At 51.2% G+C, this 25,834-nt stretch overlaps 1 protein-coding gene across 1 annotated transcript in view; it reads right to left on the bottom strand.

The window, feature by feature from the left end:
• Positions 1 to 9,530: 9,530 nt before the first annotated feature.
• Positions 9,531 to 25,834, bottom strand: part of INPP4A (inositol polyphosphate-4-phosphatase type I A) — a 53,136-nt gene continuing 36,832 nt past the window's right edge. Inside the window, exons 18-25 of the mRNA XM_044918943.1 lie at positions 25,515 to 25,687; positions 24,359 to 24,482; positions 23,058 to 23,184; positions 22,613 to 22,753; positions 20,194 to 20,291; positions 16,406 to 16,518; positions 14,187 to 14,341; positions 9,531 to 9,785 (exon numbers count right to left, since the gene is read on the bottom strand). Coding sequence (XP_044774878.1) covers positions 9,605 to 9,785; positions 14,187 to 14,341; positions 16,406 to 16,518; positions 20,194 to 20,291; positions 22,613 to 22,753; positions 23,058 to 23,184; positions 24,359 to 24,482; positions 25,515 to 25,687 — 1,112 coding nt within the window. The 3' untranslated portion in view covers positions 9,531 to 9,604. The remainder of the gene's footprint in view (positions 9,786 to 14,186; positions 14,342 to 16,405; positions 16,519 to 20,193; positions 20,292 to 22,612; positions 22,754 to 23,057; positions 23,185 to 24,358; positions 24,483 to 25,514; positions 25,688 to 25,834) is intronic.

Here is a 25,834-nt window from a genome sequence, read left to right as displayed (position 1 = left end):
CCTTGAAGGAGCAATGAGAAGGCTGAGAGGTGCTGGTCCAGGTCAGGGAGACAGGACGTGGACCAGGGCTGTGAGTGTGGAGGTGGAATTATGGGATAGGTTGAAGGGGTAATGAAGAGATGCAGATCTTAGTAGCTCATGGGATGTGGAGCGGAATGGAGAAGATGACCACTGGGTGGAAGGTGGTGTCATGAGGGGATAGGTCAGCCAGCTTGGAGAGAAAGCATGACTTTGTTGTCTCTATGCTGTGAGACCCCAAAGTAGACACTCAAGTAGAATGACTGGGAGGTGGCCAGATGTGCAGATAGATATGGGCCCACACAGAGTCTCGGGTGGACCTAGAAACTTGGGAGTCATTAGCAAATAAGTGGCAATTTATTCCATAGGGATGATTAAGACTTCTCAGGAAGAGCATTTGAAATGAGACAGAGGAAAGTTACGGACAGAACCCTGGGGAACACCACAATGTTAGTGGTGGGTGGAGGACAACAAGCAAATCAGGGAGAGGAGGGATGGTCGGGGGGCAGGACAACCAGGAGACAAACTGAGGCCACGGAAGCCAAGGGAGGGGTGAGCGGCAAGGGCAAAGATATAGTGAAGTGCTGTCTTTCTAAATTCATCTCTGTGATACGGACATTGTCTTCCTAGGTGTGGAATCACAAGCAAGTTTCCTATCTTTAACTTGTCCCAGCTTTTTTTGTCATTAAATGATACAACAGAGAGTGAAAATACCAAAGAGGTCTGTATTTGAATTCAGACCTGCATGGACTGGCCGAAAAGGCCCACCAGGAGCCTGGTGCAGGAAGGATCATCACAAAGATAGCACTGAGGCATAAAAGGGGTCCATGGCGGAATGTGAAATGTGGATATTCTGATCCTATGCTCTCAGGAATCTGTCATAGCTTGGGGAGTGACAGCTGTAATAAAAATAAGACGAAGCTATTTCCCATTTGCCAGATCTTAGCAATGGGGAGGGGGCTTTCTACCCAGGGCAGCACAGGCTAGTGCGGTCCCTCATTGAGTGCACAGCACCACATTCATTTCACGGACAAGGGACGGGGTGCCCTGTCACCTTCAGTGGTGAGCCAGGACTTGATTTCAGAACAAGCACCAAAAAGAAAAAGACAAGCATATTTAATTACATAAAAACTTTAAAACTTCTCTCTACTCTCTACTATAAACAAAACCAAAGACAACTGACCAGTAGGTTTTTAAAAACTGCAACTTATGACAGATGAGTTAATGTACTATATATTAGAAACAGTTCAGGTGAAAAGACCAACACTCCAATGAAGTCACAAAAGTAGAAATATCAGTAAAAGTATAAAAGATGTTCAATTTACACAGTCATCAAAGAAACGGAAATTGAGAATGAAGGGAAAAAGGCACCTGCTAATAGGTGGTAGCTTAATTTTCTGGGAGCACATTGGTAATACTAAAAATTCTAAAATGTTTAAAATTTTAAATTATCTTTTAATTGTACATGTCTGCTGCCAGGAATTCATCTGAGGGCAACCACTGGGCACATGTGCAGAGAAAAAGGTGCAAAGGTACAAGATGCAGTCCTGGTTATAATGTACAATCAAACCATTAATGGAACTACATTTTAGCAAATCACACAACAGATAACCAGGCAACCCACAGAGAAGACGTGATACGTATTTATGGACGTGGGAAGGGAACAACAGCTAACACTTATGAACACTTAATGCCAAGGCACCTCAAAGCCGCCTTACAAAGAATGTACGATTATTGCGTCCATGCTTCACACACGAGAAAACGGAGGCTCAGAGAGGGCAAGCAACACGTTCAGGGTCATCAGCCAGTGAGTGGCAGAACAGGACTGGGAGCTAGGTCTGTCTGAAGTTGAAGTCCATGCTCTTAATCCCACCCCCTATTGCCCCTCTGCTTCAAATTAAGAGAAAACAAGGTTATAAAACAGAAGTGCGTCATGGTCTCAGGCTCACAAACACCCGCGTGCTCGATGCAATGCCTATTAATGATGGCCCGGTCAGATGCAGCCATAAAACTAGTCCTCGTAACCGTAACGGAATGAATCAGGCAACACCCAGTTTAATGTTCTTGTCAGTTATTTATTGTTTGTCATTCTAAAGACTAGCACATTTACAGCATACATGGCTTTGAATGAGCTAAGAATATATAAAACAGTAACTGTATGTTTATATATATTAATACAGCCCACCCAAAACAAATAAATAAAAGTACTTTAATTCACTAAGCTTGGCAAATACAACTGCGGAGGGACAAAACTGTATTATACAACATTTGTACATTTTTCAAGGAAACCAAAGGCAACTGTGCTGCAGGTGCTTAGAATCCACGTCACATCCCACGTTTTCAGTAGGTCTCAACGTTTCTTTTTGAATGAGGGGCCTTCTCAGGAACACTGGACGGAATCTGTTTTACGGTAACCTGTAAAACGGCTTTCCCTGTGCAGCTGAAGACTCAGAGCTCCCGGCTCCCCTGAGGAGCCCCGGCCCGCCATGACGGGGGGCGTGCCCTGGCGCCGCGAGCGTGGGGACGGCGTGGCGCCGCGAGAGTGGCGGGGGCGGAAGTGACGCCGCCGCAAGGCTGCCCCACGCTCTCCCGCGGCAGCCGGGAGTAGTGCTCGCATGGATACTGAAACCTCAACAGTTTCTGCACCATTAGCCAAGTCTTAGAGTTTTAACGGTGATCCTTAACAGGAAGCCAAAGTTGGAGAAATAATTCACATAAGGTGCCACATGCAAAATTGCTAACAGATGACTCAACGTTTGCTATATTCCCTTTTGATAAATGCGGGTACTTAATGCTCTTCAAAAAAAAAAAAAAAGAAAATTCTGGAAACAATATGGGTAACATTTAATTTAAAAAGATAAGGGAATTCTTTAAAGGTAGTGATGTTAAAACGAGAGAAGATGGAACTAGGTAGACACTAGAGAAATTACAACTTAAATGAAACGGGGGGAAGGGTGAGAAAATCAGCCATCCTGGAAACTGTCTTTGAACAGGGACCGATACAGCAGGAGAATGTGACGCCAGCTGCCGCCGCCTCTGCGGCAGGGTTGGGGGACAGGAGTGTCTCTGCCTGCACCCTCCACAGAGAGCCAGCTGTGGGACAGGCATGAGCAGCCGCCATCGCTCCCTGGTGCGTCCTCTGCATCCGCTCACACCTGACCGACGGGCACCCAGGAGAAGCAGGCTCTGGCTGCGCAGGAAGGGTCTGGAAGGTCTTCCATCCAGTTCCACCCTCACCTGCGCGCCTACCCCTCTGGGTCCCTGCCAGTGGGTGGCCTTGCCTGTGCCTCAGCAGCCCAAGTATGTTACACATTTCCAAGCGGCATGTCTAAAGGAGCCCACGAATAACACCTCAAATTTTAGACGGAGGAAATTTCCTGCGGGTTCACAAATCATTAGGATCAGCATCATGGATATGTGCCACATAGATTTCTTTTACAGCCTTTTAAATAACATGTAAACATAATAATCATGATAAACAGAACTGATAAACGTATAAACTAAGAAAAATCTCTGCTATGTGCAGATAAGACTTATCATCTTATAATAGATGACTGGACATAATTTTCTATGAAATTCCTAAGTTTTATGGCCTAGTAATCCCTTTCAAACTCTCACTGTAGGAGATAAATTCAACTTTCTCAATAGTCATCTTACATAACAGAATGCGAAGAGGACAGTAACAAGTGCTGCAAACCTAAGAGAAACTTTCATCAGACAATCCAACATGATTGCACCATCTTCTAGAAGACGATAAATTGGGAAGCCCACAAAAGCACATGTTCTGAAAATAGGCTTCCAGCACCTACACGCGTAACCACCCCCCCCCCCCCCGGCCCCAGTTGTCTGAGAGGCAGCAGACACCTCAGGTGTGGGGGTCCTGGAGTGACAGAACTCAACACCCGGGGGGGGGGAGGGGAGGCGTGCCCCAGGGGCAGGACCAGCCAGAGCTGCAGAGCACGGGACTGCTGGCTTCACATTCTCCAGCACACACCCTGTTCTACGACGCATCAGGGGCACAGGGGGACCCCACTGTGTGGGCCGCTGCGCAGGTACCACCTTCCAGTGAAGTCTTATCTCAGGCTGACTTAGCAACCTTTACTTCACCTTCTGGTTTCCCCTGTGCTGTCACAGGTAGGACAGTTCGTTGGAACCACTTGCTGTCACTACACGAGCTACAGCTACCTTCTTCCCCCAAAACTTGAGTTAACATTTAACATCTACTGGTCTGCCCAGGATCCAATAATTCAATATATTATTTACTGTTTTACATTCAGAGTTTTTAAAAGTAGACTGTAATTCAATGCTCAATTTTGAGTTACTCAGTAGAAAAATACATTAGGTGTGCAGCTGCCTAAGTGGGCATTTTAAAAAGTCTTTTAGCATTTCAGACATATCTAGCTTGATTCATACAGGTAACTATCAATGATATCTGTGTGGTTATGGCTGAGGCTATTTAAATGGGCGGTCGCTATGATCCACACTATTGAGCCAAACATTACCTCCTACTGATTCCAGTGGAAAACATGCTCCATAGACTTTTTAGTGAATTTTTTTTTAAAAAACACAAAAATAAAAACCAATCCTTCAGGTCTTCTTGAAGAATTCAAATATGACACTACAGGGTACCCACATTTAGTATGTAACAGCTAATTAGAGGAACCATGTGTTCATGTTTCAACTTTTCCGTAAGTCCCTTCGGGAGGCCTGTAATGCTTGGGGAAAGCCTTCAGCTGCAGGGAATTAAATGCATATTTGCGACTTCCAACATTCTTCATTGTATTTTCTCTTCGACAACCCTCACTGGGGAAAAAAACAAGCACAAGAAATGACAGCAGTAAAAAAGGAAAAAAGAAAAGACTTAAACTAAGATGAAATGAATTGATTATTTTCATAGCATTAAAAAAAATGTTAATTCAAATGGGTGCCGGACTCATTTACAACAATATGCACGCAAGATGGCGGGCTTCTGAACGAGGAAGGCAACTAAGAAGCACAGACATGGACACATGCTGGATGGGACTGCGAGTCTGGCATTTCCAGAGGCAGCGCTGTATCTAAGTAGAAGCAAACTTTTGTTTTTCAGTGAATGGTTTTCACGTGTGTCGTGTCAAGTAATTTGAGGACTCGATCATAACTAGCGGTTCAAACGTTCTGTTACCTCGCAAATTAAATGGAACGAGAAATGGTGCTACTCTTACCAAAGCTTTCCAAGAGCTGCATTTTTCTGTGTTAGGATTGGCTATTAATCACTTCAAACTCAAAATGCTCATGTTCCTTGCAGAACTCGGTATGTAGCAAAGCCATCTAGCTGAGAAGGCTGCTCTAACATGCCATCCCCACGAGCAGACAGCTGTCCTGGGTGCAAATAAGCTATCAGGGAGCCCATGCAATGGCACGCTGGGTCTGCAACAGCTCTCAGGACTAGGAGTGTCATGAAGGAGTATCCCACTGAGATCTCCCCATGGCCGCCTTCTCCATGTGGGCGGGCTGTCCTCACTGTAGGAGATACAGATACGCATACCACGAAGCCAGGGAGAGCCCACAAGTGCCCTTCCCTAGAGAACCCGCTCCCAGCGTCACCCCCAACTGTATTAGACGGAGGGTTGTCATGGCAACCCAGGGGGCACAGCAAATGCTGAACAGGAGGATGAGCCATCAGGCAGGCTTCACATTCCCAAGTGAGAGCATCAGGGGAGTTCTCTGGGAAATGTTCTGCTGTAGACATCAAATTAACAGGCAAAAGCGGTTCTAAATATAAATGACTTCCTATAAGCACAGTAGAACTTTACATTTTTATATTATTCTTAGACTGGCAATTGAATCGACTAGTTATCAAATTTAGTACAAAAATCCCCATTATGAGATGTAAAATCTGGAGTTACCAAGAAATAGTGATTTAAAAAAAATATTTCAAATCGTATGAAGACCATTATGTCATGCATCTTAAAAAAATATCAGTGGCAATTGCTTAAGCCTTTTAAAGTGAAAATGACAGTCTCATTATCAAGAACATGTAAAATATTTTTGGTAAGAGTAATTTTATTCAAAAGATAAGCTCAGGTATTTTAGAAAAGTATCCACCTGCCTGTTATTAAGTACTTTAGTAACTCAGCTATGCTTTCTTGTCACCAGAGCCTCAAACCCTCAGCGAGACGTGTGTCATCTGAACTGAATGCGCCTAGGCCATATGAGCAGGGAGCCCCTAGAGTAAAGAACGATCATGTTTGTCTAACATCCAGTAATCAGATAAAAATATAATTCCATTTAAAGCAGAAGCTATAGGTTCCTATGCACAGTTAGTCTTATTTAATCTTTGGAAGCTCTCACGTTATCAAACTATTTCAGATATGGCTTCTCTATTTATATAGAAATGGACACACTTTTCAAGGACCACCTATCAGTAGTAAATGCCAAACTGCCTTGAGGAGCAAAGAAGAAGAATTTGTCAACTTCGGCATTATCTTTTATTTACAGATACTAAAGAAACTACTTACTGGTTTAACTGGCTGAATATGCGATACACGGAATTGTAATCATGATTACCCTTTCAATGCAATTTTAATTTTTAAAGCAAATCGTATCTACTTTCCCTCAAATGTTGTGAATTTACAAAACCTGACTGCTGAGGCTGATGGCACACCGACCCTGTTGTGACTTGCTTGCACAAGCTCGGTGTCAGTGCGTGAGACTGAAGTCTGCGGAGGGGAGAGGGTGTCCGTGCTAACTGGACTTTCCTGCCGCAGGGGCCAGGCTTCCGTCCCTAAGGTAGAACACTTTCATCCAGCTCATCGGCTGCAGAGTTCTTAGGTGCCAATAGCACACATTGAAAAAGGTCTTGGATAGATGTTAGAAAGAGGGATTTAACTATTTCAAAGCTCCACCATTATTTTTTATTCTGTAGATAAATGCTTTCTTTTCAAGGACATCCATTTTTTGAATGAGAATTTAGAATGGAAACCCAGATGACAACTAATTTGGGGGACTCCTCTGGTTCTCCCTTTCTGCTGTGGATCTTCCCCTTCGGAACTCGTCTGGACGCACTGGGGTCTAGTGATACTGAGTATCTAGTGTTGGTGGCCACTGACAATGTCCCTCCCGGTGCTAGCGCCACCTCAGAAGCAGCCTGAAAACCATCACCCAATACCAGACTCCCCTCTTGTGAATCATCTTCCCATGTTTGTTTCATCCAGTCTATTTCTCACTAAAGCAGAAAAGATTTTCAGATATATATTTAGTCTGATTTCCTAAGTAGAAAGCCTTAGTGTTGGTAAAACTCAGCACAAAGGGCGAGCACAATGAGTCTCTTTCCTCAGATGTTCTGAAGACGGCAACAACAATTCAGAGCCTAGGCCGATCTCCTGGCCTTCTTTCTTGTGCTAGCCCTCATGACTGGAGACAGCTAGAATGTACGGCCTTTTGGCTCAGCCCCTGAAGAGAAAAACAAAGAACCTTATCTTCTCTCCTTTCCAACCTCCACAGGGCAGGAAGGCCTGGCTGGCATCCTGGCAGTGAGGAGCAGGCTCAGAGGGGCTTCTCTAGCTGGCCACGGCCTCCCTTTGCTGGGGGGAGCGGGGGGGGGGCGGTGCATCCTGGGAGGAGTCTCTGGGGAGTGGCACAGGAACACCCACAGGCCCGGGGAGCGGAGGGGGCGCTATCGGTAGTCAGAAGGGCCTCCCTCATGGGTGCATAGTCTTGGCCAGGCCTGGAGGTGGGCACAGGCACGTGTCACCCCCGTGGGGCATCAGGAGCACTTGAACCAGGGCAGGGACTGGGAAGCTGTGGAATGGGAGCTGGAAGGGCCTGTGGACTCTACTTTCTCTCTTTCAAATCTTGGAGCGCTGATGCATGCACCTCAATCTGAAGGAGGCAGGAGGTGAACATACCTCTCAAAGAATCACGGATCAGACAGTGACTAGTGTTGTGTTGCTACAACTTAACACCACCTGTCACTTGGCACCCGGTGAGACTCCCTACTGAAGAGTGTCAGGAGCTATGCCCCAGTACGGCCACCTCAGTTGTTCCAGAAAAGACAGAGTGGCCATATGACACTCGTGAGAAGACTGGCTTCCCGAACTACAGGTAGGAACCCTGCCCTAAGGCTCCTGCAGTGCTCAGAGGGTCTAGGAAAGAAGGGCCTCCCAGGGGTGTGAGAAGGACAGTCTTAGGATTTCAAGCCTGAGTCTGGCATTTGTTATTCGTTGCTAACCGCTTCTACCATTCCTAGAACGCGGACTCAGAACTGATGCCAAACCAGAGAAGTCCCAGAGTAAGTTCTGGACATCTTGGGGGAGGGAAGCGAGGGGGCAGATTTTGTGGTGGACTGGGTCTGTGTGTATGCATGGGAGTGAAGTTTCTGGAAAAGACAGCTTCTCTAAATTCACTCTGATTTTTCTAGACTGGTAAAAAGAAATCCACTTTCATAAAATCCAGTGTATGGGGAACCAGCTGGCGGTCAAAAACAGAAGTACAGCATGGTTTGGGCTGGAAAACAGAGAAGCCACTGAGAATTTCTTATACAGAATCCATGGAAATTTCCCCCTAATTTATTCTGTTACCTTTACAGACGTTCAGTTACTCTTCTGCCAAATGTGAAAGTTAAGGTTACGAACAACCTTGTTTTCTGGGCATTTCCATGTTACATGAAGAGTGCTAAGAGCGCAGACCCAAGCAACGCCTTCTCTCTCACAGTTCCATCTGCCACAAGTGCCCAAAGGTTAGGCCTCTGTTTGGGGATTTTTTTTTTTTTTGATTTTCAAAATTATCATTATTAACCACATTTGATTTTTTAAAACGAAAAATACTGCTTCGTGAAAAATAAATTCCCAAATGAGCCTTTTGTTCCTATATGCACTAATTCCTGTAAGCAGTTTAGTGATCCTTAAAGATTTCAAAGAGTAAATCGTAAGTCACATGCAGTATGTTATTTTAATGTGCCTGACTTGGTACAATGGGCAACTGTGGTCACAGCTTTGTGTCGTCTCAAACTGGAAATCATAAACACAAGCGAGGAATGTTATGATTCTGCAAAGTGTTTGCTACTGTGAGTTCAGGGACTACGCTTTGAAATGAAAGCAAAAAGTACATGTCCTATTAAATAGGTTGATCTAGATGAGCCGGTTATAAAGCATCTATCTATCCTTTTCGTTTCTCTTCAAAAGGAAAGGAAAGGTTAGCAGTACATGAAAGAACAGTATCAAATATACAAATTCTCTTCAGACAGAATCCCCTTCTCTCGGAAACAGGGCACAGGAGATATACAGGTAATAAATAGTTTTACATCAGAAGGTGAGAGATTTGGTACAACTCCAGGCCAGCTAAACAATGCAGTAACAGGGCACTGTAAGAACGTGTTACAAGCACTGAAAACTCGATGGAATTTAAACGCACGAGTCCTCTCGGTGAAATAATTTGGCAGGTATTTACAGTTCAGAACAACAGAACGTCAAACTGTAAGGCATGAAATATTTCTTGGCAGACCACGCTCTGACACATTCCTTCTGTCCAGTTAGGTACACAGGTGGCTGGACATATTCTGGCACTTTTGTTTTTCTTGTGACTTAGTACTGATTTTTCGCAATGGTACTCATTTGCAACGCAATTTGGTCACCAGGTATGCTATGCTCAGGAAGAGCCACACAATCAGTAAATTGGGGCTCAGGGCTAACAAAGGGATGGAACAGAGGAGGCTGGGATCTAGTCTTAAGTCTCGGATGGGCACCAGGCCGCTCAAGTTCTTCTGGGTGACTACCTCCCGTGTTCCAATGCTGTGAAAAGGAAAAAGTTTGGGAGAAAGGAAAAGAAAAAGGCAAAGGAAATAAAGGAAAAAAAAAAAAAGAGAGAGACACATGCAATGGATGTAACAAAAGTATGGAAAAAAGAGGAGAACCAAACAGTAAGATTTAAAACAAACCAAAAAATGGGATGGAGCCACAACAGAAAGAAAAGATGATGTGCAGAAAAGGGTGTGGAAGGGATACCAAATCAAAACCAGCACAGTCACAAGAAGAAAGGAGAGAAAGAGAAGTGAAAATAAGAAAAAAATACTGTCGTCTACCGAAAACAAACACATGTAGGTTGACTAAATGGTTTTCCATGTTCGCGCTCTCTCGGCTGGCCAAGCACAACTCCATGCTGCCCCGCCATGCTCCCACATGCTGCCAAGACATGGGTTTCAAGAAGCAAGCTGAACATGAAGAACCATTGAGGGTGGGGGTGGGGTTTGACCTTCTCACAGATGCCTGAGCGGGGGGCGGGGCGACCAACTTTGCCAAAGCTGCCTCTTGATGAACCATTCAAACAACGACCGTTTACCTCAAGTCTCAGTCAGAGGCAGAGCCCTCCCCAGACTCGCCCTGGCTGTCAGGCTGAGCAGTGGCACAGCATGAGCTGCTCGTGGCCCCGAACATTCAAGTTACTGTTCTGCAGGGTGATCCCCAACCACGGAATCCAACCAAGCTCACACTGGAAATTTGGGGGTTTTCCCCTTTGGTGACCCAGAAAAAAAACATACCGAAGTGCCATGGCCTTGGAGCCACATCCTCCACGGACGTCCACCAAAGTGGCAACAGTGACACAGAAGCAGAGATGCTGGGACACGACACGTGGCCTCTGAGGATCCACCCAGAGGTGAGTACCATGGGGTCCTTGCTCAAGCGGAGTTCTCCTGGGCTTTCCCGGAGGAACTTGGAAGCCCTGGAGTGGCCCTGCCAGGATGTGCCGTTTACACTGGGGACACATTCCCAGCCAGGGCAGTCTCTGGGCGCGGGGTGGGGGGGTTGTCACTGTGGCTACTCAGGAAGGCCCACTCTGTGTTTCAGCCCCCGGATCAGGGACAGAGAGGCACCATGGGCAGTGAGCTGGCACTGGCCCCAAAGGCTTGCAGGAGCCGAGCGTACACCACTCTTCGCAACTCCGTGTTCCGTGATGTCACACCGGTAGCTGGGAATAAGCCCCAGTGGGAGTATTTATGCTACAGAAACTGGCCAACACTATAGATCAGGGCTTTTTTTGGTGGTGGTGGAGGCGGGGAGCTGGTTGTTAAACATTTGCTAGCACATCACTGGCCACTGCTCATCCTGGGCCTCCGGGAGAAACACAGCCCGAGTGTCAGCTTTGCCCCCTTACCCCACCCCCTCTCTCCACCCTGCACCCTTGCCTGCATGCTCTACTCTTCCATCTGGTAAGATGCAAGCAAGAAAGCAAAAGAACCAAAATGCGTTCCTCCACTCAAGGCATGGCGCAGTATTTTCTGCTGCCTCCTTAGGGCTCCCGGCTGAGCCATAGGTCCTGGCCACGCTATAGCCAGAAATCCTGGATAGTGACCCAGCCACCTCAGGCTTGCTGTCTATGGACAGAGGCATGTGTTCCCCACAGGAGAGAATCCAGAAAATCACCTTAAAACAACCACACTCGGTAACGGCCTGGGCTGCGACGCGGCCAGGCAGACAGGCGGTGGAGAGCACAGAACCCCGGCTGCTGGAGCTACTGGGTCCCCGGGGGCAGGTGCAGGGGGGCCGTGATCCAGCTTGGTTCTTGTGTAATAATATCTGACATGATTAGTAAGTAAGATTACGTGTTTACTGCAGAGATTTTAGAAAATTCAGAAAAACCTAAATAGGACACTTAAAAAAGACTTCCATAATTGGAGGTGGAGGGGGGAGGTTTAGAGAGGCAGAGGGAGGCCCAGGGAGGAAGGTCCTTCCCTGCTCAGGACCTCGGGGTCCTCACCTGTGTCACAGGAAAGCAACACCGACTTTACAGACTTGGAAGCGCTCCGACGAGTGACAGGCGTGACAGCACCTGGAGGGTGGACAGAGCAGGCGCTCGGGACAGGGGGTGGGAGTGTGACGATTTGTATTAGAAACCTTAGGGAGGTGTCTATTTTTAACCTAAGGGATCAGTGCAGCAGATGTGGCCAGGAGCATACATAAGGGGATTCACTGCCCCCTGGTTTGAGGTGCTGAAAACCACCTTCGGCTTAGATATTCAATGGCAGCAAACTGGATCATTATGGTGTGCTCAAAATTGTAACCCGAAAAAATGCTCACAAGACCGTTAAATGAAAAAAGTAGGGTAGGGACGCCTGGGTGGCTCAGTCGGTTAAGCGTCTGCCTTCGGCTCAGGTCATGATCCCAGGGTCCTGGGATCAAGTCCCGCATCGGGCTCCCCACTCTGCGGAGAGCCTGCTTCTCCCTCTGCCTCTGTCTGTCTCTCATGAATAAATAAATAAAATCTTTAATAAAAAAAAAAAAAGAAAAAAGTAGGCTAAAGCACCAGGCGTAACTGCACACAGAGCTGCATTTGCTTGCGCACGTGTGTGTTTTGTGCATTAACCAGAGACTGGCGACCCAGTGTGTGTATTAACCACACTCACGCCTGAGTGCTTGTATGTACGTGTCTACATCTGCAAGAGTAGGCATCAAACATGAGCACGGCTGCTTGTCAACAGTAGGAATACGGAGGATTCGGAGGTGGGGGTGTGAGAACAGCTGGTGAAGGGGCTTATCCGTATTTTTAAATTTTGCTACAAGGAATATCACTTTCTTAGGTGATCAAGTGGTGTGTGCTGAAAGCCACAGCAGTTGATCTGTGCACGTGTGGGTACTGCCCACAGCCCCAAGGCGGGCCACAGGCCAGCAGATGCGGCCACCCCTGTGTCTTTCTAAGGAGCCCCATTCTCCCCGGTCTCCCGAGACCTCTGTGCTCAGATGCAGTCAGAATGAATTGTTGTTCTCATCGAATTTGTTCCAGAAGCCAGGACTGGATAGCTGTCTACACATCAACTGTACACCTGACTCAGGGCCTGGTCTACTGAATGGACCTGATCCTAACCTTTGCTCCGACAACCACAGGAATCCCCGCCCCCCCCCTTCCATTTCTCGTGTTTCTTCTCTAGCGGAGGCCTGCATCTCACCAAGGTGGTCCCTCCCAGCACCTCGCAGCTCACAGGGTGTAGACGTGTGTGGCCGGAAGCCCAGGCCCTGCCACCCTCATGGCATCAGGAACACCGAGCCTGAAGGACAGACCGTGAGGACAGGCTTGACTAAGGGTGCCTGGGCAGGGGTCTCAAGAGTCTCCATGGCTTCCCTGAGGCTCAGCCCAGGGAGGGTGGTGAACTTTCCGTACGTGCATAAATAGAAGCCCCGAGGTCACGGAGGGGGGGGTTGGATGAATGTGGAAAAGACAAAACAGGGACAACACACTTCCATTCCTACAAAATGCTATTATCAAGAGGCAGGAGCTCAGGCATCACTTTTGTGGGTTATTATGAGAAGGTCAAACGGCAGAAACATACAGAAAGGATAAGAGAATTGAACGCTTTAAAGAATTTGGTGAGAGGACAAACGATACAGAACATTCAGTAGGAGTGACCGTTGGAAACGAGACTTTGACAGCATTGGTGGCTACATTGAAGGAGATGGGAAAACCAGGTTTCTTATCCTTTCTTTTGGTATGTGAGGTAAGGTGCTCCCCAGCAGTGCTTGAAACAAGGCATTGATCAACAGTAGACAGTTTTTAGTCCCGGGTTTCATTCTGCAAACACGCCTGCTGCCTCAGAACCAGAACATCATTAGGGTGAGGTCGCCACGGCACACAGACAGGTGGGGGGCTGCTGCCGTTACCATAAGACACTCATTTGACACTTTGCTAAGAAAAGCAAACTGTGTCGACGGCTAGAGAAGAAGCAGAGCAAACCAGTGCAACCTGCAGACGCGTTTTCTTCACTCAAGTTTGAAAGGAGCTAATACGCATGGTGGAAACAGCAGGTGCCTGCTGAGGAAGCTCTGGCCCTCGTTCCCACCCGCAGCAAGGCGGGGGCTGAGGGCCAGCCACGTGCCTGACTCGCACGCGGCCGCACTGGACTTCCCTGGGCAACGTCCTGACTCCTCAGCTTGCCCCGAGGGCACCCGATTTCAGAGCAGTCCCGCTCACAGAGACTGCTAGCTCTCTTGTCCCTCTGACTTAAAAAGGAACACGGTCTCAATTTGAGACCACCGACAGTTTGACTTGGCAGACGTCAGTGAATTTTCCAAAGTCAAACCAGAGCATATGCTGGCGGGGGTCAAGGGGACCTGGGCCGGGGGCGCCCCGGCGGGACCGGCTCATCTGCAGTTTACACGGAGCCCAGGGTAGGCGGGGCGGGCGGCCTGGACAGCGGGACTCACCTGCGCATGCACTCCAGCGCCTGGGTGAACACCTGCGGGGCCATGCCGTGCTCGTGCTGCAGGATCAGGCACTGCTCCAGCGTCACCGACATGGCCGTGCGGTCCTTGGCGCTCTTGCAGCTGGTGAACCGGACCCCGTTAAGGCGGCGGCAGATCTGCAACAGGAACACAGGCTGTGCTGACAGGGAGACGCCACAGGACCCCGGTTCCGCATGGTCAGCGGCGGCATGTGGCAATGCCGACTCCCAGGGCCACTTCTGCTCCCCGACGCCACGTCTGGCCAGAGCCAGCAGCAGAAACGACGTCACTGCCCGTGGGACTGCCTTTGTCCCCATGTGACTTTGTCCCCGTCCCTCATGTTCCCCCCCCCTGCCCGGGCCGTTCCTTCCAGGCCTAGGTGCCCCCTTCTTGTGTGGGGCATCACCGTCCGTGCACTGACCGTACCAGCTGCCCCCTTCCAAACTGTGCCCAGGCCATCTCCTCACGTTCAGACCGTGCTGTGGGCCCTGGGCAGAGGAGAGCAGCAAAGTTCGGCTCGGGAGGTCAGAGCAGCTCCCGGGATGTCCCACCCCTGGCCAAGTCTCCAGGTCTTTCTGGAAGGCCTAGCACAGACCCACTGTCTCTACTTTGTTCCTCACCTGCACAGATGGGAATGGCTCAGAGGAGCTTCCCCCTCTGCCACCTCCTGAGCACCAGGCCCCGCGGGCCCTCCACCGTCCTCCACCTCCCTCAGGGCTGGGCAGGGCTCAGGGGTCAGTGCACTCTGCCCTTCACAAGTGGGGAGCTCACAGTGGGGCAGCCTCCGGGCTGAGAAAAGGCCACCCCAGGGCACCTTCTCTCCCCACAGGAAGGACATTTGGGGGCATTTTCTTTGTACCACTAGATACAATTCTAGGTACACAGTCCCCAAGAGCAGAAAGCCCTAAAACAAAAGATTTTTTCTTTTAAGTTTACGGCAACTTCATTTGGCAGTCTGACCAGATCTGAGCTGATATGAGACTATAATCTTCATTTATCCCATTTTGTATAAACATTCATACCTTTTAGTAAGGCTATATTAGTGAGTTTGGTTCCAGAGCGCTGCCCCAGACTCCCCTGGGTATGTTCAATCATATGTATGTACCACATCAAACACAGGTGATGTGCACTGTATTACACATATGTGCACCAACTGTATACCAAATCCCCTTTCTAAAATATAGAAACCTGTGAATCCCAAAACACCTACCCACAGGAGCTTCAGATAAGGGCCTGTACCTGGTAGACCACAGGCATTAACAGAGGCACAAGGTGGGGGACATTCAAAGACAGGGCTCCATGAAGACAGGCTCTCAAACACAGGGTCTCCCAACAGCGGACAAGCAGCATGACCAGCTGACCGTCTGCTGCAGGGAAGAGACCCGGGGTGGAGAGGAACACTTTCCTGAGGAGGAGAACAGGAAAGCTCTAGAATAAGTAGCTCGGGAAAGCCATGAGGGGGAAAGGGGAGACAGCCCTCCTAATGGCTACTTGGGCTCTGTGAACCGGGGGTAACCAGCTGTGAGTGTGTACTCCTTCCCCAGGGGCAGGGGCCGGGCGTCCATCCCTCCCCTGTGCTCAGGCCGGGCCGGGAGCTGGAATGCCATCTGGGGATCACTCGTGCTCCTGAGTCTACCTGTGCTAGTCTCCATGCTGGACAAGTCACGGTGCTGCCGTGGAGGGCTCCCACAGCCGCCTGTGGTCACCCTCGACAGGGGTGAGTGAAGGGCTAGCTACGCAACTCCACAAGAACATTTATGAGAAAATACTGGAAGTACTTGGGAAAAGAGGAGATCTGAACTGCAATGTACAAAAACTACTATGTAAAGAGACTGCAAAGATCACCACGGTCTACCTCTGAAGCTATTAAAAGATGCAGTAAGCAGTGCGTTGTAGCTGGTTATCGATTGCCCAGGCTTCTGGAGGTGACAACTGTCATCAGCCTGCTTATGAAATGCCCCAGGGGACAGAGTCTGTGTCAAGCTTACTGGAATTCAGGCAGCCCTAAAGTAATGAACTCATAGGCACCTTTCAGTATCCTCCAGAGTTCTGGATGTATCCAGTGACTTTCTTTTTGTGTCCATATGGAGAAACTTGCTCTCTCCACTCCTGGCTGAGATTCTGATTTACTATCATAATTATTACTATTGGCAGCCAGTGCAACACTATCATTCTTTTCCTCAGTATAACGAAGGTACTACCTCAGCGGCTTGCCAGAGAATGTCGACGTTCTTATTCTTCCTGGCGTGTACATTCTGGCCCAGAAAACGCAGCAGCTCCGGCAGGCACGTCTGGCTCCGAGATCGAGGTAGGCCTGCAAGACGGGGAGTCCGTGAGAGCTGGTGGGGCACCCAGGCCCGTGGCCCATGGAGCCTGGCCAAGCTGGAAGCTTAGGGTGACTTATGCAAGAAAGGGGGGATGTGCTTAGGGACTGGCCCTGGCTTTCAACACGGGGAGCACTTAAATCACTTTCACGGCCACTTCAGTCCCACCTGCCAAGGGCAAACGCTCATCTTCTTTCAGCTCTTCCGAGGGGCTGGACCACAGTCACGGGGTCACCGAGGGCAGGAGGGAGTTAGGAAGATCCATCTGGTCTTCAGAGCCTCCGCAGGGAGGAGGATGCTTAGGGCGATGAGTACTGACCACTGAGTAGGCTTGGCCACCCCTGGGGGATGTGGGCAGTAGGGCCTCCTCCCGTGGACCTGGAGTGACCCACTATCTCTGACAGCCTCCCTCTGCCACTGTGACCGTCTCCAGCCCTTCCAGGACCTCTTGAACTGGAAGATCAGTCTGATCACCTCACCTAAGAAACCTGGGATTTTCAAACCCCAGGATCATCAGAGAAAAAGAGAAGCACCTCAAGGTCATGTCTAAGAAAAATAGCTATGGTGCCTGAATCCCCAGACTAAAACCAAACACATGGAATTCTGGGATCCAGCTGCACACAGAGTTTCCACCACACAAGCTCACCTTCATGTACCCAGGCTCTTACGCTAATTATCACATGCACCTGGTATGTGCCCGGCACCATGCTGATCAGGGGACTGGGGCAGAAACAGACGTGGAAAGGGGGCTCCCGCTCAGTGAGGGGCTCAGTCTGTGATGGAGGCTGTGGGAGCCCAGAGGAGGCAAGCTTGTCTCCTGGTGGAGACATAGCACGTTACTTCCCCAGATTGGCTGCAGCTTCTCCCTTGCTTCCCCTGCAGCCCCAGTCAGTGCACACCTGCCCACTGATGAACCAAGCAAACTTAGGGGGTATTCACTGGCTGCACTCCATTTCCTCGGCCTCACAGAGCTCCGATTCTCCTGGGGCTGAAGGCGCAATGGGCTGCTGCTCCCCCAGCTTCCCGGTCATGGTCCAGTGCTACTGGTCCACCCTGGAGAGGCCCATGCCTGGCCTGCTTTTGTCCCGTAGGCCGCACCCTTCTGCAGCCTTCATCACCAGGATACATCTCCTGGAGTCTCACATCACTGGAAACAGGCTGCCTTCCAAGACGCTGAGCACAGAACTCCCACTTCCTGACCACATGGCTCACTGTGCCCACTCATCTGTCCTCCACATGGCCTCCATCCCTCCTCCCTGCTCCCCTTTGTGATGCCTGGGCCAGGGACCCAACCCTGCAGAAGACCCTGTCCCTCCAGTCCAAGCTTGGGTGCTCCACTGTCTCCGACCCCTGCAGCACTTGGAAGGTGGGCGCTGGTGGCAGCCAGCCTGGGCTCCCTCCTTGGGAGACTCGCCCTCCTGCCTCGGTGTCCTCAAGTGTCAAGTGTGTAGACAGCCTGGCACGTGCAAGGATTTGATAAATCTGTCACTTTCAACTATGATCACTGCTGAAGCACGTGAGGATACCTCCATACCTGGGGGTTCCCGAGAGCCCGGGTACTGGTGACCTGCAGCTAAAGCGTCAGGGTATCCTCTCACTTATGGCTTTCAATCCTGACCACCTGGGGAGTTTCTGGAACTCCTGAGGCCCACCACTCTGAGGTGGGGCCCAGGCATCAGGACTGTCTGGGCTCCCCAGTGAATTCCAGCGTGTGGTCAGGGCCGGCACTTCTGCAGTTCCCTGGGGAGACCAGGGCCACCTGCCGTGAGCACCCTGTATGTCCCCCTGTCCACAGCAGCCCCCGATGTGTAGTCCTCAGCTGCTCCTCCATCTTGCCGCCGTGTTTCTCTAGCTCCTTCCCCCGTGGCTCATCTCACATCTCTGCCAACCTCTGGGGCAGAGTGGCCCATCGAGGCAGTGCCATTTTGTCACTTATTTGCCCTGGCTGCAGCCCTCGCCGCACTGACTGTGCCTCAGAAGCCCCCAGGGACTCCTTCCCTCACCGCCGCCCAGCACCCAGGTAACACTGCTGCTCTCCTGCCTTCAAGGACTCGCTCCCACCTGTCCGCTGAACCTTTTCTTCTCAAGCCACCTCCACGCGGGGCCTTTCCCCGGAGCCTTGTCCTCAGCCCCTTCCTCTGGCACACAGTGACCTCAGCCGTGAGACAGCCCCATGTCACCCGTGTCGCTGACCAGGGTGACGACAGGCGTGCCCCACCCGGCCTCACCTGTGGCCCGTGTCCCATATCACAAGGCCGTTGGTGCCTGGGCTGCTCTCCTTACCCCCCAGCCCTGCCCCCTCTGTGTATCCGCAGGCCGCCAGCTCGTGTGGCCACGGCCAGCGCGGGCCCTCTGTCTCTCCACCACATGCCCACAGCTCTCTCTTCCCCAGCACCAGCTCACGCCACTGCAAGGGAGCCTGCTCGCACAGCGACTCCCCCTTGTGCCTCTCCTCTCCGCCTACCACACCCCAGGTCAAAGTCGGAGGGAGGAGACTGTGCACAGCGGCCTGCACCCCTCCTCCAAGCCAATGAGCACACTTCTTTTGCTGATTCCAGACAAATCCCTGAAGGTTTTCCCACACCGCTTCCCTGCGAGAACTAAACTGACACCAACTCCCCCGCCTGGCCCAAGGTCCCTTGCAACACAGCATCTCCTACAGGACCCCTTGGCCGACGGTCTGAGTGCCGAGCCTCAGAGCCAGGCCAAGCCTTCCGTGCAACCAGTACCAAGGCCTGCGTTGTCGCGTTGTCGCGGGCAGTCAGTGCGGGGACGTGCACAGAGCGCGGCACGGCGCCAGGCACAGGAGTGACCCGGGAATGCGAATGAAGCCTTCTCCCATCTTCCTCCTCGGGAATCGCCCTTAAAGGACACTGGTGTTACCCAGCGACCGAGTCTGCCTCCTTCGCTCGGGGGTGCCCCCTCACAGCCGGGCAGCGCCAGCAGAGAGGCAGAGCCCATTCCTAAGCAGGGTCTAGTCTCATTCGTCACTGGGTCCCGTGGTGCTTTACACAGGGCAGTGTTCAGTAAGTATGAAATCCGGAGAGAATTCCCCATGCACAGACAGGGGAGCCCGGGGCCCCTGCCTGAGTCCAGGGGCACAGAGAAGGCTTTTAGCAGAGTGACGGCTGCCGTCACTCACCCCTGCCTCTGGGGACACCCACACAGGGGCCCCCAGGTCCCCCGCACCCAGCACGAAGTGTCTGCCCAGCATCTTACTCTACGCGCCACAGGGGGAGGCGCACGGGTTGCTCACTCCAGCGCGGCGCCGAGTGGGGGCCCTGCCTCTGTGACCCCACCTGTCCTACCAGCAGGAACACAACATACACCACTGGTATCAGTGAACACCAGTGGCCGGGACAGCTTGTGAGAAAGCCCTACAGTATCCAGGGGACAAGAAAACCAGCCAGAGAAGAATCAGCAAGGGCCACAGCCTGGGGGAAGCTTCTCCACGGGGGGGACTCAAGCCGGGCAGAGTCTGAGTAGGTGAACAGGCTGCCGGGGGTGGGGACAGGGAGGCAAAGGGGGAATCGTGCGTGTGGAGGCAGCATCCGGATGCTGGATGAGCAGACAGCCTGAGTGGCAGGGAAGGCTCCAACACCCAAAGTGATACAGGGCAGATGACAGGTGAAAAACAAACCTACCGTGAGTGAAGAAATACTTACAGTCCTCAGGCAAAACCTCCTTAAACTGCTCAAAGTAGGAGTTTAACCGCACCAAACTTTCCACGTTGATAACTTCTTGTAAAGATGTATCGCCAAACCTTCGGAGGTCAGACGGGGACACCATGAGTTCTCTCAAGGGTTAGCGCAGCAGCTAACCTCTAAGCCGCTTTCCTCCTACCAAGCATGATGCCATCTCTACCTTGTCAGTGACTTGTTTAAATACATTTCATTAGTGGGAACCATGCACATTTGTTATAGATGTGCCTCAAAGATGACCGGAACTCTATCTGTCCCAGACCCTCGTGCGGCATGCATACAAACCCCTCTCATGGACGCTCGCTGGGAAGCCCTGTGTCCTCCCATCCCGGAGGTGCTTACAAGAGGGGACAGCACTGAGGCTCTGGCTGGGGAGTGAGGACCCAGTCCTGTACCTGAAGCGGAAGTCACTCTGTCTGCTGGATAACCACACCTGACTAGTTGCTCCTCCTGGGCTGTATGTGAGGCCCTAGCGCACGTCTCTCCATGCAGGCTCAACCTGTGCACACCTCCCAGGTAGCCAGGACATGCCAGAGGTGGTCATGCAAGGTGGTCATTAGGCCTAGATGCCCAGTCCAGCTCCACCACTGCTCTGCTGAGTGACCTCCATGCACATCAGCCTCTTCATGGTCCCAGGTCATCCTTCAGCAGGCAGGACTCCCTCCTGCGGGTCCATCACAGTCCCATCCACCCTGATGCCCGCAAGGGCTTTTCCTCTAGGCACCTGCTCCCTTGGGGACTGCCCCAGGACACAGTGAGCTGGGCTTCTTTATGAGCTGAGGGGACAGTGTCCCAAAAGGGGATGAATGAGCAAAGACCTGGCACTCGCCAAGTCTTCCCCATCCCCACTGCCTCATCATCCTCCACCTGCCTCTCTGCTCTCTGTGATGTGGCCTTGCCTCAACCCTTTCCAGAAACTGCTCCTGCAGTCATCAGGAATGGCAGCTGCCAGACACAGGGAGCATCACTGTCCTCACTGGGAAAACTCCCTGCCGGCCTCCTGATGCTGCCTCCTCTCCATGAAGTGGGCTCCTCCAGTTCTGCTCATACCCTAGAGGTCTCTGCTTCCTGGGCTGGTGGCCTCAGCCTAAGCCAGCCTCCATCTGCCCCTGAGCATGACCTTTTTCCCAGTTCCTGGGCTCAGGGGGTGGTGGCAACACCCACTCACTACCGACCTGGAAGCCTAGGTCTGTTATTCTCTTCACCGTCTCTTTCACACCCTGCCCAGCTGAAGACCAAACCCTCCATTTCACCACTGAAATAGTCCTTCAGTCTGTCCCTTCTCCATCTGTACTACCCCCTGCCTGATCCAGCTCACTGCCTCTGGTCTGGACCCTTTCCAACAACCTCCTCTTTATACCTGTCCCCCTCATATAAATTCCGGCATGTGAGCAGCAAGTGATCCACTTACTATGTAGATGTGATTGTGTCCTGCTCTACTCACACTTCTTCGATGTCTCCCACCAGCCATACCACATTGCTCAGTGGGGGTGACCCTATACTTAGGGATCAGTGGATAGTGACCATTGGGTTCCAAAGGCCCAAAAGGAAGATAGGACATCATCCTAGAGACCAAATTCCCTGCATAGCAAGTACTTCTAAATAACTTTTTATTCTAAAATGCATATGCCACATGAATATAATGATAAAACAGGAAAGATTTTCATTTACTAGTGGAAGGTCACTACACATGCCCAAACCCTCCTCTCCAACACACACGCGCGTGCACGCACACACAGACATGCTTGCACACACACACACACACGCTTGCACACATGGGCACATGTGACTCCTCCCTGTTGCCTGGCAGGGGAACCTGGGGGGAGCTTACAGGACATAGGCCTTTGGAAAATCAAGGCAAGGCTCTCGCCTGGCATACAGGCCTCTCTAACCTCACCACTGCCCATCCCAGCCTGGGGCCTTGGCCTCCAGCCCCCACACGGTTTCTCCCCATCTGCCTCTGCTCACGCTCATTGACCTGAGATGCCAGGTCTTTCCTCCACCTCCTCATCTGACTAAATCCTACTTACTCTTCAAAACTCAATTTAGCCATCATCCCGTCCAGGAAGCCCTCCCAGACCCTCTCCCTGGGTCTCCCATTAGGACCCCTACTCCCTGCATTCATCTTCATTCTTGCGCCCACATCTCTCTCCTACCAGCCCAAGTCTCTTGAGGATACAGACCACATCTGGCTCATCCTTGTGTCCCTAGCACCAAACACAGGGCTGGGTCTATGGCTGCACTTCAAGAACACTGGCCAAAGGGGAGCGGGGGATGACAAAGTCTCTGCAGCGCTCAGAGCCTGAAGAGGGCTAATGACATTTTCTACATCACCACAGCGACCACTCCACCCACCCCGGGCCCCGTGAGAGCTGGCCCGCACCTCTCGGCCAGTGTCTGCTGCTCGTTGATGCCCACATTGAAGAGGACGGGCTGCACCCGCAGCAGCATGCCGCTCTGGATCTCCCGGGGCAGCGCGTCAAACAGGGGGCCCGGTAGTGGGATCCGCACGTTAAACCCATCACTGCAAAACAGTGAAGAGACGCAGAGGACGGGTGAGGGCTGTGACAAGGGAGAGGCAGGAGAGGAGGCGAGTGAGAAGAGGAAAACCAAGCTGGCCTCGATACGAGAGTGCAGACTGGCCATCTGGCTCAGTCGTTTCCAAAGTGCTGGTCATGAACTTTAAAGGTCTGTGAAATTAACACAGAAGACTATGATCAATGTCTTTAACTGAAAGAGACACAATAAAAAAATGAAAAGTACGTCACATGTAATGAACATAAATTCAAACACAGGGCTAGCTTTGACGATTAAAAAAATCTTTCTACCGATTTCCAGTGATGACAGGCAGCATGTCAGTCGATGCATTAGACGTGGCCTGAGTGACTTTGAAGGTCACGTTCCTCAGGTCCATGATTCCAAGGCTCATGTCCTCCAGCATGGCCAGCTCCTCACCTGGATGCAAGAGAGGGATGGAAGGCTGTCAGGTAGAGGGGCCCTGCCACTCTTCCCGCGGGCTCAGCACGGCCACAGAGCTGGGCACAGATGGGAGGTGACGGGATCAGGCGTGGCTGTGACCAGAGGGGGCTTCTCCGAGCCTCTTCACCAGCAGACTCATGTCTCCCCGCGGCCACATTCAGCAACACCGCTGGTGGAGACTCGCACCATGGTTCCCAGCCCTCTCCTGGGGAAGGACAGCGTGGGGAGGGAAACCACATGCACGGAAGCTCAGAAGGCAGAGCTGGCGCCTTAGAAATGGACAGAGACAGCCACACTGCACACTGTGGCCAGGTCCCTCTACTCCGTGGGGCTTGGTATTTATTTGAGGTCTTGTAACTCCAAAGATGGACAAATACTTCTTAAAAAAAAATTATCTATTTTTACCCTCTCAGACGAAACAAACAGAAAACGAAAGTAGGGAGAAGACGGGGCGCCTGGGTGGCTCAGTCGTTAAGCGTCTGCCTTCGGCTCAGGTCATGATCCCAGGGTCCTGGGATCGAGCCCCACATAGGGCTCCCTGCTCCGTGGGAAGCCTGCTTCTCCCTCTCCCACTCCCCCTGCTTGTGTTCCCTCTCTCCTCGTCTGTCAAATAAATAAATAAAATCTTTAAAAAAAAAAAAAAAGAAAGAAAAGAAAGTAGGGAGAAGAGAGTCTTTTTCAAGGGCAATTCGGAAATATCTATGAAATTTTAAAATATTCCTACCCTTTGACCCAGAAACATTCCCTCTAATAAGGCAGTGGCTGCAGAAATGGGCCCACAAGCGCACAAACACTTGTGTGCAGAGACGTATGGCAGCACTGTTTCCAGAGGAATAATTCAGAAACGGCCCACATGTCTCACAGGAAATTAGTGCTTAAATAATTATCGTCCATCCTCAACTAGAAAGATCTTTAATTGTAACCACCACCAACAAGAAAACAAACGAAGGGGTGTGTGTGTCACTATACAGGACTTTTATTTGGTCCTTACATACTGTGATGATGTCTGGATTTATTTTAATCAGCGTGTACTGCGTGTGTAATCAGAAAAATATTTAGGAAGAAAGAATGGGCACCACACACATCCGCGCTGCTCACAAACCCCAGGATCCTGGAGGTGCAGGGGGTGGGGGCGCCCCTGGAGGCTCACCATAGGTGCTCAGCAGGCTCTCGAACTGGGCCAGCAGCCCGATGGTGTAGAGCTGCCGCAGGAAGCCGTCGTCATGCAGGCAGTTCCTCAGCTTGATGATGAAGCCACAGATGAGAGCAGTCAGCTGTGGGGGAGACACGAGGTGAGGCCGTTGTGGGGGGGGGGCAGACACCTCCCCACTAAGTGGCTCCCAGCCCGTGCTGCGCCCTTGGCCCCGAGTTTCTCTGCCTCCACGGCTCTGGTTGGGTTGCAGCAGCACCCCTTCCCCTCCTCCACCTGGGGTGCGGGGCGCGCTCGGCTCTGAGGCCACGCAGGGCACGGGCCACGGGGAGGCTGTGCAGCACTCCAGGCTTGCTACTCCAACTGCTCCCAAAGGCTCGTTAGGTTTTGGCTCAGCTTCCAACCCAACCTGCCTGGGCTTACTCCTGGGCTAGAACCTTCTGGAAGCCCAGAATTCATTCCCCACAGTGAAAAGGGCCTATATTATACTCACAGATCCAGACCAGCTCTGGCTGGAAACTGAAGTGATCACAACAAAGAACAGAAGTGAGAGAAAACACGGTCACTCTGCAAATTACCTCACGGGGAGACTTTCTGTGGGGATGGGCCAGCAGAACCTCAGAACACCAGCCTGACCTTCTGTCACTGTTCACTTTGCTAATGTGATAACTGGCATCTGCTAAACTTGTGACATTCACTTGAGTTCTTCCCTTCTCCAAAATCATTACAACAGTTGTGCATGAGCAGCAGGACTAAGGCACCTGCTGTTTTATAAACCAGGAAACACACCGCACTGATAGCAACATCTGTGTCTCCCTCACTAAGCTCCTTTGTGGGAAGAAGGGTGGCCAAGAGGCCTGGGCCGTCCGAAACCCGGCACGCCTCGGGCAGGAGCAGGGCATGTGCACAACCCACCAGCGCCCGCCACTTCCTCGGGGAGAAGCAAGCGTGGACTCAGACCCTCTCATAGATACATACTTCTCGAGCAGGATTCCTCCCTCCGGGTTGAAATCTAGACCTCTCTAGTAAAGAAACTTAAGAGCCACAGGCAGGGGCAAGTGTTGCCATCCTTGGTTTTCTCAGTGTGAAGTGAGAAAGATTTTCTAAGGCTGTGTCTTCTGGGGGCAGGGGTGCCGGCGGGCCTGCCGGGGCTTACGGTTTGGCAGAAGACCACATCACGGCGGTATTGCAGGCTCAGGTACGTGGCTATGGTGGGAGCACTGTCCTGCATAAGCAGGAAGACCATCGCCTTCTTGGCCTTGTCGCTCATCATGGCCACGCAGTCTGTGAGGGTGGTCAGCAGGGGGTAAAGGGCCTCGCTCCATTCACCTGGGCACAGGGAAGGAGTCGTTTGAGGAGGAAGATTTTAAGAGTCAAGTTCCAGAAATTTAGTGAGTTATGTGCCCCTAAAGCCCCTGTGCCCCTCCTTCCACCTCCCCACCCCCTCTGCATCTTATAATTCTGCTTGGCCCAAGC

The sequence above is a fragment of the Neomonachus schauinslandi genome, chromosome 10 (assembly GCF_002201575.2).
Source record: "Neomonachus schauinslandi chromosome 10, ASM220157v2, whole genome shotgun sequence".
Lineage (NCBI taxonomy): Eukaryota > Metazoa > Chordata > Mammalia > Carnivora > Phocidae > Neomonachus > Neomonachus schauinslandi.
This window is presented reverse-complemented; position numbering and strand designations above follow the sequence as displayed.